At 35.1% G+C, this 18,796-nt stretch overlaps 1 protein-coding gene across 1 annotated transcript; it reads right to left on the bottom strand.

The window, feature by feature from the left end:
• Positions 1-205: 205 nt before the first annotated feature.
• On the bottom strand, positions 206-4,532 carry LOC105053401 (meiotic recombination protein DMC1 homolog). Its single transcript, XM_073244262.1, has 15 exons — positions 4,443-4,532; positions 4,252-4,334; positions 3,743-3,834; positions 3,569-3,640; positions 3,415-3,453; positions 3,203-3,260; positions 3,011-3,056; positions 2,897-2,942; positions 2,747-2,808; positions 2,525-2,591; positions 2,319-2,411; positions 2,166-2,234; positions 1,198-1,276; positions 884-1,049; positions 206-671 (listed from the first exon to the last, which is right to left on the bottom strand). The coding sequence occupies exons 1-15, from the start codon at positions 4,454-4,456 to the stop codon at positions 626-628; spliced, it is 1,032 nt and encodes a 343-aa protein (XP_073100363.1). The 5' UTR covers positions 4,457-4,532; the 3' UTR covers positions 206-625.
• Between the last annotated feature and the right edge of the window lie 14,264 nt (positions 4,533-18,796).

Genomic DNA, 18,796 nt, shown 5'->3' with positions numbered 1-18,796 from the left:
ACGTGCTGGTATTGTAGAATTTTGTCTTGACAGGAACGTAGGGCTTAACAGGACATGCTAATGGCAGTGCTACTTTCGATGTCACCACAATCATGGATTTTATCCGTTGTTAGTAAAAACCAGACAAGGTTCTAAGAAAATTAAAGAAGTTCCATGAGCATTATATCAATTGCAAAGCGTGAACAGCTTGCAGTTTCATGGGATATCAAATATCTACAAGGTAATGCAGTGCCTGTCATCTGTATCTGGAAAGATAGAAAGGATTTTAAGATGTGATCACCAAAAACTGGTAGAATTGAAGGCGATGGCGCACCAGGCATGCAGATAGTCAGAGCTCTGGGGCTAGACCGCATCAGACCACTAAAGAGAAAAAAAACAGGGTGTTACATTGGCTTCGCATTACTGAAAATCATATGGTTCCATGCTGCTGCCTGTCAAATGGCAACAGAACCAAGCAGTAATTTGAACCAAAAACCAAGTATGTTCCCACCTGCTTCTCAGATAAAACTTCTGTTGTACTAGAACTTCAAAAGAAGAAAAAAAAAAAAACAACTTTCCTACTATTTTTTAATAAATCCCTTTATATATTTCTAAGGCTAGCGAGGAATGAAAATTGCTTCCAGCTTCAATCCTTCGCATCCATGATGCCACCTGGAGTTATCTGGAAAACGTGCACTGCCTTGTAAAGGTCATCAACTTTTCAGCAATCTTGCGTGCAAATCATTATAGGTGTGAATGCCGAATGCGAAATGTAACAATTCTTCCTGTATCTAGCCTCAGTAAGAAGATAATTTGTCTATTCCTAGATTTACGAAAAGTTGGAAAAGAGAGTTCTGGGAGTCAAGCGGCATGTAGTGATGGTGAAGGTAGGGGGAAGGATATGGCTTCGGCCTCGGGGAGGTTGGGGGCGTCGAAGATCTTGCACACGCGCTGCTCGCCCTTCCCTTTCCTCAGCATCAGCCGGATGGTGGAGGCGTGCGCCAGCACGTGCCCTCCTGCCGGTTTCTTTGGATCCGAAATGAACACCCCTCCCCCTGGATCCGCAATCACTGCCGAAATATCGAAGAGAAAAAGATAATGCGCCTTTACTACATACTAGAATCCTCTAATGCTTCAAATAGTGACGAATTAAGAATTAAGATTTTATCCTGATAGCTTAGTATTATGAATAAGCGATAACATAATTGGAATTTTTACCCTGGTTGGTCATGTAAACTGCCACATTGAATTCCTCAGCTATCTTTATGAGTCGAGAGAGCATCTGCGCCAACTTTTGCTGCACAGATCAGAGAAAAGACACGTATCAGACGACGACGCAGCCCATTGTAACAGGGAACTATTTGCGTTGCAGGACCACCCGCGCAACAGCTGGGTCTGGTTCTTTCTTTTATGCACGTCGATTTAAGCTATAATCAGCTCAAAATAACAAGCATCATGACATGTTTGACGGTTGGAGATGGTGGAGCTCCACATCGACCAGACTGAAGCACTAAAATGATTCTGTGGGGCATCAGAGGCAATATAGGAGGTATAAATAGGCACAACAACAAGCCATGCGCAATATGATGCATCAAAGAACTAGAAGTCTATTTGATTCTAGCTGGAATTTGAATGAATTGAAAGAAGAATAAGAATGATCTTGTCTCCAATATATTTGCAAGATGATTGGTTAAGAAGAGTAGAGATGGAAATCGGAATGAGAATGGGTGACTCTCATTCTAACGTTTGGTTGGGGGGAATTTCAATCCGATTCAAATTTCGAAGTAAAATGGAAATGGTCCAATTTACTTAAAACTCAATCTTCACTCTCTTCTATAAATTTAAATTTCATTCCGATTCTGATTACGAACTAAACACTTCGGAGGATTAAATCATTTCAATTTCAATTCCAATCCATTATGATTTTCATTCCCATTCCGATTTCGATCGTGAACCAAGCATCCCTTGTTCGTGATTAGAATCGAAATCACAAACAAATAAAATTTGAATACTAAAGGAAAAATAACGGTTGAATTTAGAAAGATGGAACCATTTTTATTTCAAGGGTCTCCACCCTCTCCAACCAAATATGTCTTAGGGGTGACATGCTCATCATGATAAATATTATCTATAAAACCATCCAAAAAAATGTAAATATACTTATAATCCAAGGCCGAGACATGTACCTGACGTTCTGCAAGCTCTCCTCTTCCGGAGAAGTCCACTCGGAACAACGCAATCACCGAATCCACGATCTGCGAGCAAACAAGAGCACAGATACGAGTAAAGGCCAGTTCCCGCTCAACACTATGCGTACATAGAAACAGCAGAAAACGAACCAGTAGGCGGAAGGGCTCTTCGGACATTTTGGCAGCCAAGCCCAACAGCAAGTTGTACTGATGCTCGTATGTGTAAGCACGCGCGTATATAATCTACTCCCAATCGAACAACACACGAAAGAAACGAATCGTCATCAACCATTGGCCGAAAGAACACCAAGAGATTATTTTTAAAAAAAGAAAAGATGGAAAGATTTGGGACTCACGTTGTCGAGAACAGCTCCGGCGTCCATCCCAAACCTCTCCGCTATCGGCACTATCCGGTCCGGTCGACTGGCCTTCCGATAAGGTCCAGCACGAACATCAAAGACCATCAACGCAATAAATGCTAGTACACCATAACTTAGTGTATACACGGGCTATTTATTTTAAAAGGAATAATAATTAACGGGCTATTTATTTTAAAAGGAATAATAATTAAAGGATACAATGTTCCCTCGGTGTCGATGTAGGCCACCTTTCCGTTCCCGCCGTGCATGTGGATTGGGAGCTACAAACGAAATAAATTCATCATATGTTATCTTCTTCTGAACCAATATATCCTAGACGTCAGATTCTCATCAATCTAGATTGCGGACCTGTGTCGAGACGCAGAGGGTATGAGCCAGCTGGGTCTTTCCTGATCTGTCGATTGGTGATCAACGGTCAGGGTAAGAAAATTATATTTTTTAAACAAGAAATAGATATCGAACCGGAATTCTCCGAAAGCCTCCGTGATCGAAAGCGTCTCTATTCCACCTTCACAAAGCGGTTAGAATTTAATTTTAGAGAGTTCTGATTAAATTTCACGGATGATCTAGCGGTAGAAACCGCCAGATCAAGAGGATGCCTGCATGTTTCTACGCCTTTTAAAAAAAAAAAAAAAAAAAGGTTCGTTATGTTACCGCCAAGGAGTTCGTCCAGGGCTTGGCTCCCCGTCGTGATTCGTATCACCGACTTCCGCTGGAAATCGAAAAAGGTTCAAAAACAGAAAGGCCGCGCGATCAAAATCTTAGCCACCAAATCATCAGATCAGGGAGCATCGAGATCTGATCCAACGGCTCGGATCGTTGAATTCAACCGCTCGGCGCATGTTAGTGTAGACGACAGAGCTTACCCGGAGGAGGAGATCGCTTCCAGTCACGTAGCCCACGTTCTGCGAACCAAATCGGAGAGAAGAAAGAAGAAAAAGCTTAAGCTTAGCGAACGAAGGAAACACAGACCGGCACAAGTTAGACAGAAGGGTTCCTAAGAAGGAAGGGAGCCCTCACCACGAGCTTCTCCGCGGCCTCGCAGATCTTATCGACCTTCGCTTCGGACAAACCCTTTATCCCCGTCAAGCTCTGCGAAGAGACCAAAACCGAACGAAATTAGGATCAAAACCCTGTAAAATTCGAAGGATCTCTCTTCAGATCCGAAGCAGTGGATCGGTGGAAGACGAGAACCTTCTTGGTCTGCATCATGAGGCCGTTGCAGGTGTAGATCCCCGCGTCCTGGAGCTTCTTGACGTCTCCCGCATTTATCCCCTGGGAGATCACTGCAGATATCGCAGCGATTGCGAATTAGAACCGAAATTTCAATAAATTATAGCAAAGTTCGCGAGAAAAGGTGGGAAATCGAAGGAAAAACCAGATCATAACAAAGGATTGGCGATAAGAGAGAAGATCCACCTAAAAGCTTCTCCGATTTCCGAAGATTGGATTAAAATGAGAACGAAAAACAGCAGAGCGAAGCCAAACCAAATATAACTAAATTTCTAGAAAAATCGGGTCAAAAATGCAAAACTAATGACCAGCTAGAGAGGTGATTTGAACTCTTTTAGGATGTCAGAAAATTGGATCAAAAAGCGCAAATATCCAAGTGTGTTTCCACAATAATCAAGTCAATATGGAAAGATTAATGAAGAACCAAGTAGAAATAGAAAAGAAAAAAATTGAGATGACATAGATCTCACGTTTGTCGATGGATTCGAAGCAATCGTATTCCTCCTCAGCTTCTTCTCGGTCCAGCAGCTGGAGCTGGCCGTGCTCTTCGAATCTGAATGCCATCGAAACAAAGAGATCAACGAATGCGTTACGGCGTTACCTTCTGGAGAGAGCTCTGGCAAAGAAGAAGAAGAAGAAGAGGAGATGGGGCTCAACTCACTTGACGTCTATCATCTTCTCGGCGTTTCGAGCTCGACGGAAACTGAAGCACGCGCGCACTGAGATCCTTTGAATTCCGGACCTCAGTGGTCTGTTTATATAGGGAAAGGATCCGATGGTAAGTATTTCAAATGGGCTTTAAATTTCTTGAGTTCCGGGCGGCATCCGGGCTATGGTTTAGATCCAACGGCTGCTGGTAATGGCAGGCTACACAAGACCGGTGTATTAGAGATATTATTGATCAGAATGTTCTACATCTTGAACCATGCAATAAAAAATCAATATATTATTTATTATTAAAAAAATATATTATCATTTAAATTTTATTAAAAATTTTAAATAAAAAAAGTTCATTGTTAATCATGACTAACTAGTTTCTATTATTTTAATAAAAAAAATTTATTTTTTTATCTGATATATTAATTTTTTATTGGATGATTTAATATGCACGTAGTAAAATAATTTTAATCAATAATTTCTTATTTCTGTAATGTTTGATGTGGGCTAAGCCCAGAAGCTTAGAAAGTCTCGACAAATAGGGAAATTAGCATTTATCTCAATCATTGTAATATACAAATTATGATTTTTAAAGATAAATATAAAATAATTATAGTTTTGAATATATATAATTTAGAAAACAAAAGAAGAATTAAAGAAATACTCGAGGGAGGGCGGTGTAAATGGGCCGAGATAAGTTTAGTTTAAAAATTTTGGGACCAGGGATGATTTACTTGTTGAGAATTTTCCTGCTCTATTCCTCTCTTCTTCACACGATATAGAAGTGATAATTTGGAAACATTTGCATTGGTGACAATGTACGCTAGCATGTGCTTTTTACCAACAATGTTTACTACGTAAAAAAGAAAAATTGTTGTTGGTCTACCAAATTGGTAATAATGTTTAAAAGAGTTGTGCACATACTACCAGAAAGACTGAGTGCATACATCGTCATTGACATGTTGGTCCTAAGCTTTGCATGGTTCCGATTGTAGCTTGATTTGTATTTTCAAGATATGGCCTGTTAGCTTCCTCTTTAATCATCTTATTTAATAGGATAAGCATTTAGGCTTTCGGAACCGGCTAAGAGAATTCCAACAGGTAAATTCTTGTATCCCTTAGAAGACACTAATCTCAACCTCAAGTCGTTCATTCAACACTCTCCCCCGCCCAAAAAAAAAAAAAAGCTTGCTTTGTTCTGCAACAATTAACGTCTCATAAAGGTATATGATAAAAGATTTTTCACATTTTACCAGCTATTATGGTGCGTATTAAGTGATTCTACCAATTTAATGTATAGATAACATAATTTTAAAGTAATTGTTATCAAAATATTATTTTGATATGATGTTGTGCTCTACAAGGAGAAGAAAGAAAAATCATGGGAGAAGAATAATAGAAACACAATATTTCTTGGCAATCCAAAGTAAACAAAAGGAAGGAAATCTTGTTGGGATCTATCCATTAATTTTGTTATTTTTAAGCCTATCTTAACTCTTTAAGAAACTCCGAACTCTTGCCATTCTATCTCAAACTCTTGTTTTCTATGTCAAGAAATTTGGAATTTGAGGAAAAATAATACACCAATAAGCCTCCTAGTCTCAAAAAAATATAATTAATTATTATATTAATTAGCATATAATCTATGCAATGCATGAGGTCCCTTTCTTCCCCTCATTTCAACTGCTCTTGAATGCAATATAAAAATATAATATATTATAATCAATAAAAAATTTTAATAGTCAAATTTTTATTATAAAAATAGTTAACTTTAATGACTGAGTGGAAACTCTTGCCATTAATATTAGTATCATTAATAATAGATTTATATATCAAATGTAAAATTATATCTCAGCTTGATAGAAAATATTATTATTAATATCCATATCGCTAATGGTGGCCCTTTGTGATGCGTAGGGTATGTTTTTTTTTTTTTTTTCCTCAATTGTTATTGAAACACTATTTAACAATATGGTAATAAATAGAAAGTTCCAATAGCCAAATTTATAGTGCATATTAACTGATAAATTTTAATGATGGCCGAAAAAAAACTCCCATTAATTGTCTAAACTATCTAAATAAGGATATTACTCATATGCTTTAGCTAGATAATATTCTCAAGTATAAATTATGCTTAATATTAATTATATAAGCATCATTGAACTTAATATTGATAATGGTAAGATACTTCATTATTTATCCCTTATACTAACTTATTATTAAAGAAATAGATAGTATAATACTTACTAACAAGATGCATCTATTAATAAGTGATTAATAAAGGCATATCTTCATCTTGTATCAATTACAAGAGCTCTACTTATTATTTAAAATAAAGAACCATAGTAGCGATATCATTAATACCAGTATTCATATGGTGAATGAAGAGCTCAACTTAATATATTTTTATTTTATATTGTTAAAAACAGAAGCAAGAGCTCTACTTATTATTCAAAATAAAGAACCAAAATAATGATATCATTAATACCAGTATTCGTGTGGTGAATGAAGAGCTCAACTTAGTACATTTTTATTTTATATTGTTAAAAATAGTAGATCTCACTCATTATATTGTAAGTGCTTCTATAATATGCTATCTTGCATATTTCACACTTCCTGTCTTGAAAGATTCTCTTACTCCTATTTTGAAAGATTCCATTGCTGTGCACGAAGGTTTGTCATGCTGATCAATACTGTACCATTTCAATATTCAGCCAGGCTTCCTCTTGTCCTAATTATCTTTATTTTAAGAAAAAAACTCAGAGAGAGAGAGAGAGGGAGACAGAGAGAAGCAGGAGCATAAACTTGGTTTGGAATCCAAAGTGCAGCCTGGCACTTAGATGGTAGCTAAACCACCCAGTTTAACAGATTGATCTAATGTGCCAGGTCATTACCTATTATAAGATCAGTTTTTATACCTCAAATTAGATGTCGGTGATAAGAGACGTCTGATATACATCATTCATTAAAAGAACATTTATTCAAATTAAGCCGATATATTCCAGTCACGGACTGGCATATCCAAGATGCCTTCTTCCTTGTAAAATGCCCTTTAATATTCTTGCTCTTTATTTTTGTTTCCTAAGCATTTGTTTCTTTGTTCAACAGATAAAACGGCACCCAAGGCTTATACCAGAATTAGAAGCACTAGAATTGCTACATGAACTGAAATCAAGATTAAAATCAAAGTTATTTTTGATGTTGTTGTTAAAATGTTAAAGCTATTGATAGATCCAAAGTTTGCTCTATTTGTGTGTACCAACCATACCATAATATATCAGTACCAAATCAATATACAGTATGAGAGATATATTGAGACTCAATATGACAAATCAATTTTGAATTAGCTGTACTAATACTGTAATAGAATGGTACAGATATAGAGTTGGATATTGAGATGGTAAATTTTGAGTATATCTTTTTTTACCGATGTACTAGAAAAAAATCTAGCTGACCGTTCCCGGCTGTGCATCTATGACTCACACAGCACTGTTTCTACAAGATCACATGTGTCTGAGAGCACCAGTGGCTAATTATATACAGATCCAGCAATATTGTACTGTTGCAGTACTGTGGCATCATATGTATTATGGTCCCCAACAGCCAAAGATGGTATTTGGAGCTGTCATCTAATTTTTTATGATTATGATGGACATAGTTACTTTGTTCGGAGCAAATCAGTTACTGTTGATGATTCATGTTGAGCAACTATTCTCCCACAGTTGGCTTTGTCTCATTGTACCAAAGGGGATGATCCTATGTTCTACATTATTATTCTTTGGGAGCCCCAGAATCTGTCTCTAATGAATAGCAAGTGTTACAATTATTTTTCGATTGGCATTTAACGAGCTAATTTGTTCTTCTCAAATGTAGTGAGGGTCCCGATTTATTATTGTGATCGAAAAAAAGAAGTTCGAATAAAGATGTAGGTTTGCAGGAATTAATTTTATTTCTGTGATGAAATTCTTGATCTGATTCCAGGGACAAATCTTAGAAGCATTTGAAAACAAGGTATCTTGGAGATCATAGGTTAAGGATCAAGCAAGAGAATCACCATTGTGTTCAACAAAAATATGCTGCAGGATGGAACTACCGAAAATTCAAAGAACAAGAGAGGAAAAATTACCAAAAGTTGATAAAGTAACTTGTAAAAAATTACTGAAACAATTGGAATATCCATGTGCTAATGCTTGGAAGGACCAGAAAAGGTGGGAGAGAAAACTACTACTACTAGACATAATGTTAATCGGTTATAAAGATTTTATGATATTTCGAAGTGATTAAATTATCAGTTAATGCAGCAGCAACTTTTACAGATGGCTGTTGAAACTTTTAAATAACTTGTGACATTGTTCATTTACTCTGATTTATTACAAATTTGGTAGTAATGATACATCATTCTTTATGCATAAAAAGCTTCTCCCCATCATCTTAAATTCCTACACAAAAATTCATTTGAGGGAGCAAACCAAGAACCCTCTCAACATCTATGCCAAATATCAAAAAATAGCCACGTAAATCATACTTCCTAATATTTTTATCTATGCTTGAAAATTCAATTCATGCATAGAGATTATTCTTTTTATCTATATTTCCTAAATTTGGTGATCACAATGCAATGAAACAATCCACCGGGAGTTATGCATGGATGGTCCTGTTTGATTCCTTCTGACGACTGTACTGATGCTCCATGAAACTTAAACAGGAAAAAAGAACAATGTATCAATCTTGGCAGTTGATACATTGATATATTTAATACCCTTTGCAGCTACGCTGGCCATGCTTTTTGTTTGGTGGGGTGCATTATTCAAAGAGGAGGGAGGGCTAAGAACATACCAACCCTACGGAGCCCAGCTATTTAGACCACTTAGGCATTAGCGTCCTGATTCTAGTGTTATTTTTGTTTTCACTCTTTTAATTTTTTTTAAGCATTTGTTTTCTTCTACCGGTCAACAGCTTATGAGGACTTGCCTCAGATAGGGTGGATAGAGTTAAACGAAGCGGGTTGGAAGGGACCACATAAGTAAATAAATAAATAAATAAAAACGTATATATATATATATATATATATATATATATATATATATATATATATATATATATATATCAATTTTTTTTGTCTCCAGCAAGGGATTTGTGAAGAAATATACATATCCAGATTAAGTTTGGGGCAGGTTTTGCTATTATGGATACCTACTCCAGATTCATTGCAGGTCAGATGAAATCCACTCCATTTAGAATGGTTTGGATGAGATACCGATGGAGTGGAATAAATTACCATCCTTAACTACTCCATACCAACCTGTCCACATAAATATGACCTCATTTGCTCATTGGACCACCATATATTGCAAAACAACCAATGTCTTTGGTGCAACCGGAGTAACCATGGCATCAATGGCTAGCGTAGGCTGGTAGGCGTAGTTGGGGTCCTTGTGCTAGTTGTGGGCATTGTAGTGAGGGTGAGGGGTTCTTTCGCTAGTGGTGGTTCTTTGAAATCATTGTAGTCCATATCACATTAGTTTTTATTGGCGAAACATCTCTAAATTATTCTAGTTGTGGATTTTAGGACCTCTATTTGAGAAAACTGGATTTTAGGCATTCTAGACGATGCAGATTTTGATGAAAGGAGTAATCGATCGATAGTTGGAAGGCATTTAGCATTTGATACGTAAAATTGAAACTACAGCTATTCATACGAACAAAAAAAAACCTAAGATGGTGTTATAAAGTTCTTATGCCCAAGGCAAGGATTCCCCTTAGTTCTGACCAATTTTTGTAAAAATAAACATCTTGCTTCGTAGCATGAACCATTTTAGTGGCCACTGTGCATGTTATTTATATCAAAACACTCGTCCACATACTATCCGTGTGTTTCCTTCAACCTCTCCCTTGAGATGAACCTAATCTATAAAAAGTCAAGAGGAAGATTCTTTTGAAAACTAATATACTAGTAAAATCATAGTCACCTACTTGTCTTACCAAGAATCAGAGGTCATGATTTATAATTCGATCCATCAATCCGTCCCTGCTCTAATGACTTACTTTAAACAGATTCAGATTTGACATAAATAGATTTAAATTATAAATAAATTAATATTTTTTAATCTATTTATTAAATAGATCAGATTCATGTTTAGACTTTTGAACAATTTAACTTATTTAATAATTAGGTTGGATCCGTTTAATCCGTCTAAGATATATTTAATCATTTAAAATCTTCTTATCTTATTTAACCAGGTCAACTTAACATTTTTATCCATTTAAATTTTTTCATTCATTAAAAATTTACTATACTTGTTTAATCTTTCTCAACCTATCTAGTAAATGAGTTATGCCGATCGAATCGGGATACTTGTTTAATAAATAGATCAAATTCATATCTGAATTTTTAATATATCTAATAAAAATGATGGATTCGAAATTACAATTTTTTGGGCTGGTGTGCATATAGCCCGGCCTAAATCTGATCTAATCCGATCAGATTGCCACCTTTAAGCTCTAGAATAATTAATGCTGCATTACAAAGGCAGTTTTTACGAGAGAGAAAAGGATACTTGTCTTTCTCTCCTGATGTCAATTTCAAGCAAGAAACTAATATTATAGAATATGGACTTCGATAAGCTTTCAACCCTGAAGCATGGAACTTGAGTCACAAGATCTCATCCCATTTGGCTTTTGGAGGAACAAAGCAATATCAGAAGATTGGGGTACTTGTAAAGCAGGTAAAGGGCAAGCATGGGAAATCAACCATGTGAGCTTGTCCAGTTTGGATCCACATAAAAAAATCCACTTCAGAGTTCAACTTGTTCAAAGGTAGTCTACAAATTAGGTCGCTCAATATAAATGGGTTCATTAGTTTGTTCCACTAAAATTTTGATGACAAATTTTATGATTGACTGTAAATAAGGTCATAATAGCCTAGTGGTTGGACTCTTTTCCAATAAGAAGAGGTTCTAAGTCGAGACTTTGGGAGATGTATCCTCAAGTGTCTGCATGGGCAAGTCTTCTAAGACATCTATAAATAATAAGGTAATTGAGATCCACTTGTGTATTGATCGTCATTTTATGTTTAATCTCCGATCTTATTGTATCAAAAGAAAAAAATTAGAGCTTTACACCAAAAAATAATAAAATACTAGCTATAATGGTTAAACATAAAATAAAAGTGCTTCCGACTAAATTTGAAACTGGATCATACGGATTGGATGTCAGCATATGCATATCTATATTTATTTTATCTGACGAATATGAATATAATAAGGATATCATTCGGGTGTAAAAATTCATATCCATATTTTTTTTAAAGGGATATGTATACAATTCGAATGCTAGAAATATGATTACAATTACGGATATAAATTGGATAATTAAACTTTATGACTATAAAATCAAAAATATTACTAAATAGATGATAAATCAAATCAATAATACGTTTATATGGTTGTATATTTTTTAAAAAATTAATAAATAGTATATAAAATTATATAATATTACAGATAGATTCAAATATTCGGATATGGATCAAATAGTTATCTATTTATAGCTATAAATATGAATATTAATTAGATTCTTAAATTTTTATTTATATTTAAATTGATTTTAATAAAAAAATAGCTACAGATTGATGAATATTATTCATATGACTTTCATCCTCACTTTCGTTTGTATCCGTTACAAACTCCTCTAAAAGTAAATATCAAGGAAGAAAAAAAAAAGTGTGACCGCAAAAATAGTGATTCTCACAAAAATGGAAGTGATTTATTACTTCAGTCTGTGAGCACGTGTGTGCATCATGGGTGTGCACGTGCATGTGTACAAATGTGTGAGAGCTAAAGGTGCAGCAGCATAAGAGTACATTAGATAATGTCAGTGGTCTCAAAATGCTCTCTGAACATGCATTTGATTTTATTTCTCTTTTTGTGGAATCCACTGTTGATGGAGACTGATCTTACGATGATCACCATACGTCGAAACTAATGGCTTGAGTACAAGTTTGAACAACTAATAGCAGCCACAAAACTCCAGTAGCAATTTTTAAAGAAAAGCAATCATATATTAACGTGGAAAAGATGCCTATTTGTGACAGAGCCATTGCACCAAACACACGCATGCGCACAGAAAGACAGAGAGGAGATCATTTATAAATACCTCATCAATATCATTGTTGGATTTTCTACAGATACTAGTGTATGTAGATTTCAAAATTTTTTAAATCTAAAATACAGAGGAAGGATCAGATTACAACACTTTTAATCTAAGCATGCATTCATCATATGAAAGCACTTATGAATTTAGTTCATATGCTGAAATTAACATACACAGATTTTAAGATAAATAAAGAAAATCTGTGATCAATTCACATATTTGAATCATTTTTTTTTGCCTCAAATCTATAACTTTGTTGAATCTAATTCAATCTCCGGATCTGAGGTTGAGAAAGTTCTAAATCAGTAGCATAAGCATTCTGCCTCTACGGATATCCACAGGACAACCTCAATTATTTTCTCTTGGATCCTGTTTGCTTAAACCAAAGGCCTGAAGCCTGAATAGGTTTGAATCAAGCTTGGATAGGGACCAACTCTTGAATCCTTTTTGATCTTTCTTTTTTTGATTTTTGAAGAAGCCAAGAACCTTTCTTGATCTCTCAATTAATCAAAAAGAACAACAAACAAGAAGTAGTTGTAACTAATCTCAACAACTTGAGAGGAAGAGGATGAAATCAACAATAACTTGGTGCCAACCCTTTGACAAATAGTGGCCCAGGATCGTTATTGTTGTTACAATGATTGAAAGGATCTAGAGATCAAAACTATCACATTTTTGAATATATATATATATATATATATATAATGAAATAGTAACTTGCTATTATAGCACATTATATGTGCTGACAACTGCTGAGGAGGCTGAGGCCTAGCTTTGCGTGATAGCCTGGCGTGACTTTCTTGAGGATTGTGGGTTAGCTATCATTGCGAACCGGTTGGCGAGGATGCGTGAAAGCACCCAGAACCTCACCATTTTCTCTTTGTTTCTTCCACTTCTCTCCCTAGAATGATAGAATCTCCACCATCGCCTTCAATCCCCTTCTCTATTTTTTCTTGAGCTTATTGCCGATCTTGCCAAGCAATCGGGCCTTCTCCTATTTCAAGCCGAGATAAAGATGCTCATTCAAGCCTAGATTATTTTGTCAGACTTTCTCTTTAATTTAGTTAGGGAGAAAGAAGAATACCCATAATATGCTCTATTCAAATCTCTCAGAAATTAGGAACAAAAGTAGAAAAGGTTAGCAAAAGTAAGATTTTTTTTTATTAATGATTCAAAAGCCAAAATACATCATTTCTATTTATAATAATGAGATTTGAGCTTATATAATTCATGCTGAATTTATCACCTACTTCGAATAGGACTAACTTTCGAAAAGTAGACATAACTATTAAAAATAAATATAAAAAAATTAAAAATCTATAGGAAGTAGATCCTAACTTGTACATCAACTTTACCTGTTATTATTCCATCTAATTTTTCTTAGATTAAAAGATACGTCTAGTCAAATCATTTTTTTTAAAAAAAAATTGGTTTGATCGATCCATTTCAGAATCGAAGTGATACTATATGGGTTTGATTGCTCTTTGCACAGCTCCCTTTAGGAGGCAACATCATATCGTAAAGTTATATCTAATTTTTAAAAAAAAAAGGAAAATAGCATCTCAATCAAGCATTATCTGATCAAGTTATGGCATTTAAAAGTTTGGTGAGTGATTTGATCCTATCCATAATGACCAAAATGGTCCACATAGAGTTTTGTTATCCTCTTGGATCAAGTCTCTTTCTATTTAAGGGATTAGCTTCTATTAAATTTGAACTATAGATTGAGAAATGCCTGCTTCCTTAACTTATGAGTGAACTAATCGGCTTTACCTAAAAGTGGCTTCCTATATTGCTCTTCTTCACTTTCGGATCTCAACAAATCATTTGCACTGCTCCCATATCTAGACTCCATATATAGTAGGGCAACTCCTAGCCATTCTTTCTTGTTGGCAATAGCAATAACAACTTCCCCTCGATCTTAATCTCAATCCATTGATCAGTGGAACCAAGATGCGAGAGTTTGGCCTCTCGTGAGTGAAATCGACTTCTTGTGTTATCATCACAAACTTATTATAGATGTTAACAAGTTGCTTCGCCCTACAAGTAGTTGTAGAATTTACAAGTATTTCTATACATTCTAGAGGCATTGATTATGAACTCCTTATCCTTTACAAAATGATACTTCCTCTACCACCTATAGAAATCTGCATCTTAATTCTATAGGCATGGATTTATAAGGATAGTCTGAAAAACATCAAAAGAAACTATTTTGCATATCACATTATCAGTATATCTCTCAGTTATAACTTTGGCTGAAAGTCCTGATCCTACTTTTGCCTCTTCTTTCTATGCATGTTTTTCACAAATTTAAAGGTATACTACTTTGTGATCTTTGACTCAATGTCCTTCTAGCTCCAACCAAAAAGGTATAGATGCGGATGAGGGTTGGCATATAACCCTAGCTTTTGAATCAAACTTTCAGAGATGAAGTTTTTTTGGCTTTCAAGATTTATGATAGTCTGATGATACTCTATTTCAACTGAAACTTTAAATAAAGACTTAATTATTTTAAAAATTTTGAACATTTTTAAAATTTTTATTTTTATCTTGAACTTTGATTCGTTGCAATCAGATCCTCAAACTTTTATAATATTGTAATTTCTCCACCGAATGTTATTTCCATCTGATGATCGTGATGAACTGTCACATGCTATCATGTGACACAGTGAAAATTGATGTGATATAGAATTAGCTGATGTGGAATCCTAAATTTTTTCTTCTTCTCCATTTCTTTCTTCGGGCTATGATTTTTACTTTCTATTTATTATTTTTCTTCATCTTTTTGGAGCACGACGTACTTGAGAAGAAGAAGATGGGAGAATAAAGTATGGTAGGATTGGTTGTTCTTATTTTTTTTGGCCTCTTTTAAAATTTAGATTTTCTAAGGTTTTTATAAGTTTATAAAATTAGCTACAGATAGACGAACCAACAATTCGAATCATTACAAATCCAAAAATCCTATCAATCATAAATTTTTCAAGCAAATATAAATAACAAAAAAAAAGAGATAACTAAGATCTCTATGACCTTAAAGTTCAATTTTTCAATGCTTGATAAAAAGGGTGGTGATGGAAGTGGTCTTAGTGTGGTTGTGGCCCTTATGGAGAAGGGTTTAGAGTTGATGATGGTATAGATAGAGGTGTCGATGGTAGTATAGGAGGTGGTGGGGTTTTAGAGAAGACAACGGTGGAGAGAAAGTGATAAAATTGAAAGTAAAAATCTTAGCTAAAAGGAAGAAATAGGGAAGGAGTTTAAGATTCCACATTAGCTTCCATTACATATCACAAGATAGCACGTGACATTTCCATCATGGCCATTAGACAGAATTAGTAATCACGGAAGAAATTATAATATTATAAAAATTTGAAGATTTGATTGCAATGAATCAAAGTTCAGGATAAAAATGAAAACCCCCAAAACGTCTAAGATTTTTAAAGTAATTAAGCTTTAAATAAAAGAGTTCCTCTCATACTTCTGGATCCACCTTAGTTGCTGTCTCAGCTTTTCTCACCATCAAACTTAATTTTGAAGTTACTTGCTCAAGTTCAAACAGCTCCTTAAGCTCTATCATATTGAAAACCACCTTCTCTTTCTTCTTAGGATCCCCATCTTTTGACTTCTTCCTCTTTGATTACAACTTAAGGTAAAGCTTCCAACACTTCTCCATATGTCCATTGATGTTATAGTAGTCTCAATAATTTTTTTGAATTATGTTAGCCTATTTTTCTTTGCTCATTTTTCTAGCTTGTTTTCTACTGCATTTCTTAAACTTATCGTTCTTCTTGGGTTCCCTATGTCGATTCTTTTTCTCCATCCTTACAACTTACACATATTTTCCTGATGTCTTCAACTTTGAAGAGATTTAGCTCCTTTCAGATGCTATTGTAGAGATTTCTAATATATTTCATGAAGACTTCATGATCATCGATGGAGGTTCTGAGTGAAATAGCTTGTTTATGGAACTCGATGATATAGTCTTAGATAGATTGATATGTTTTAATCATAGGGACTGCCACTTGATTCTTTGATCCTTCTTATAGCTGATTAGATAGAACTACTTCTTGATGATGCTCTTGAATTTACTCCATATCAGATTAGAGATATCGTTGTTCTTCATATACAGATTCTATCAAGTAAGGACATGACTGAAAAGCTTGAGGTAGTAAAATCTTTCTAAATATTAAAGTATCCATAAATAGTGAAGTCAGTTTCTAACTAGTCTAGTTAGTTATCCGAATTTTTTACATAAAAAAACTAGTTGTATATAAGGATCTCATTTGAGCTTCAACTTTGAAGGGTTAAACATGAGGATTTTGAGTGCCCATAGGTTACTCATCCTCCTTGCTAGAGCATAGATCCTCATTTCTAAACTTAAGAGATAACTTTACTATAGGAGTTGCTAAGGCCTATACAAAAGACATCGCCAATCAAGATATGATCTTGGTGAGTTGAAAAATCCTATCCTCTAGTTATGTTAGATACCTCTTTATCTCATCATCCATTGAGGTCGAACTAGTAGCCATACTCCCTTCTATCCTTCGATGTACTTCAAGCATTGACTTGTACCACTTGCACGTTTGGACCATACATGCACTAAAGCTCTAACAGAAATGGAGGATCGAAGCTCTGGTATACTAGCTTGATTTGATCAAGAAAAAAGAAGAATTTTGTCAATCCATTCTATCCAAAACTCTCAAATATTATAAAAAAAAGTAGAAAAGATTAACGAAAGTAGAATTTAGATCTCCTTTTCTTTTATTGATGATTCCAAAATAGAGGTACATAGCCTCTATTTATAATAATTAGATCTATTCTTATATAATTCAGGTCAGATTCTTCTTCTAGTTTGAATAAGATTAGCTTTCCAAAAATATATATGACAAATAGAAATAAATATGAAAAAGATAAAATTCTATTGGAGGTAATTCTTGACTCTTACATCAATTTTGTCTTTTATACTCTATCTATTTTTTCTAAATTAGAAGATATGTTCGACCAAAAACTCTCTTGAAAAGAAAATGTTTTGATTTGATTGGTCCATTTAGAGACTAAAGGATGGAATTTAGGTCTGATTGCTAGTTGGATAGCCTTTATTAAGAGGTGGTGCCATGCTGTAGGCTTTGAAAAGTTATCTAATTTAACAAAAAGATCCTAATTGGATGTCACATGATCAAGTTGTGGCCATAAAAAATTTGGCATATGATTCGATTTTTCAATATGGCAAATCTCGCTGATGGACCTTGTTTGATCTTACTCTTAGTGGTCAAATTGGTTCATATCGTGTTTGATGATCCTTCTGGAGCACTGTCCCCTCTCCTCTCATACCTACTGAGACCAAGATGTGGGTGTGCTTGCTCAATCTCATCACAAAAGTAGTGGTCAATTTTGAGCATAGTAGGATAGTCCTATTTCAAGACAAAGCTCCCCATTCCTTTTTCCTATTTTGGAGATTTGACATTGATCAGACCTCCTCCTTTAGTCACCTATCCTCTTTGTTGTAGCTAGTACGTCCATCGTCTATGCCAAACCTTACCATTTGCTGAGAGACTGACTCGAGACCTTTTCCTTCACAATCCTATTTTATAGGCGAAGCTCTGCCTTGGCCACTTTATTCTTTCCCTTTCTCTTTTCTTTTTTCTGGTGCTGCCATCCATGTCACCACCTCCATGACTGGCGGTCTCCCTCTCCTTCTTCCTTAGGTACACAAGAAGCTAGCAGGGTGTGTCTTCTGCCTTACACTATAGTTGGACCACTGATCCTAGGATGAAAGATCCTACCTTACCTCCCTCTCCATTTCTTTACTGCAGCCTCTTTCTCCCCTTAATGCCATCTCTACCACTTGACCCCCATGATGACTTCATATCAATCTAGCCTTAATAGATTAGGCCATTAATGTCCTTGGCTCTATTGTCATTGCTACCCCTACTTCTAATTTGGTCAACCACCACTCTGATATGAATGGATTTGGGATGTTGGGCACCATCAGTTGGCTAGTCTTATCCCTTCTCTTTCTTTCATATTTTATTTCCTCCCTAATACAGTGATAATAATTTTGTAGGGGTACAGCTATCCATACAAAAAGTGATCTAGCATGTGTTCTACACTTGAATCCTTGAACTTGGGTAAAATTCTGATTTTCTCTTTTAGTTAATTTATTATTAGATTAATTTGAATTAGGAATGGTTAATTTCATTGGATGTTTGGATA

Source organism: Elaeis guineensis, chromosome 10 (assembly GCF_000442705.2).
Source record: "Elaeis guineensis isolate ETL-2024a chromosome 10, EG11, whole genome shotgun sequence".
Taxonomy (NCBI): domain Eukaryota; kingdom Viridiplantae; phylum Streptophyta; class Magnoliopsida; order Arecales; family Arecaceae; genus Elaeis; species Elaeis guineensis.
Note: the sequence above shows the minus strand (reverse complement) of the source record. Positions and strands in the feature narration are given on the sequence as shown.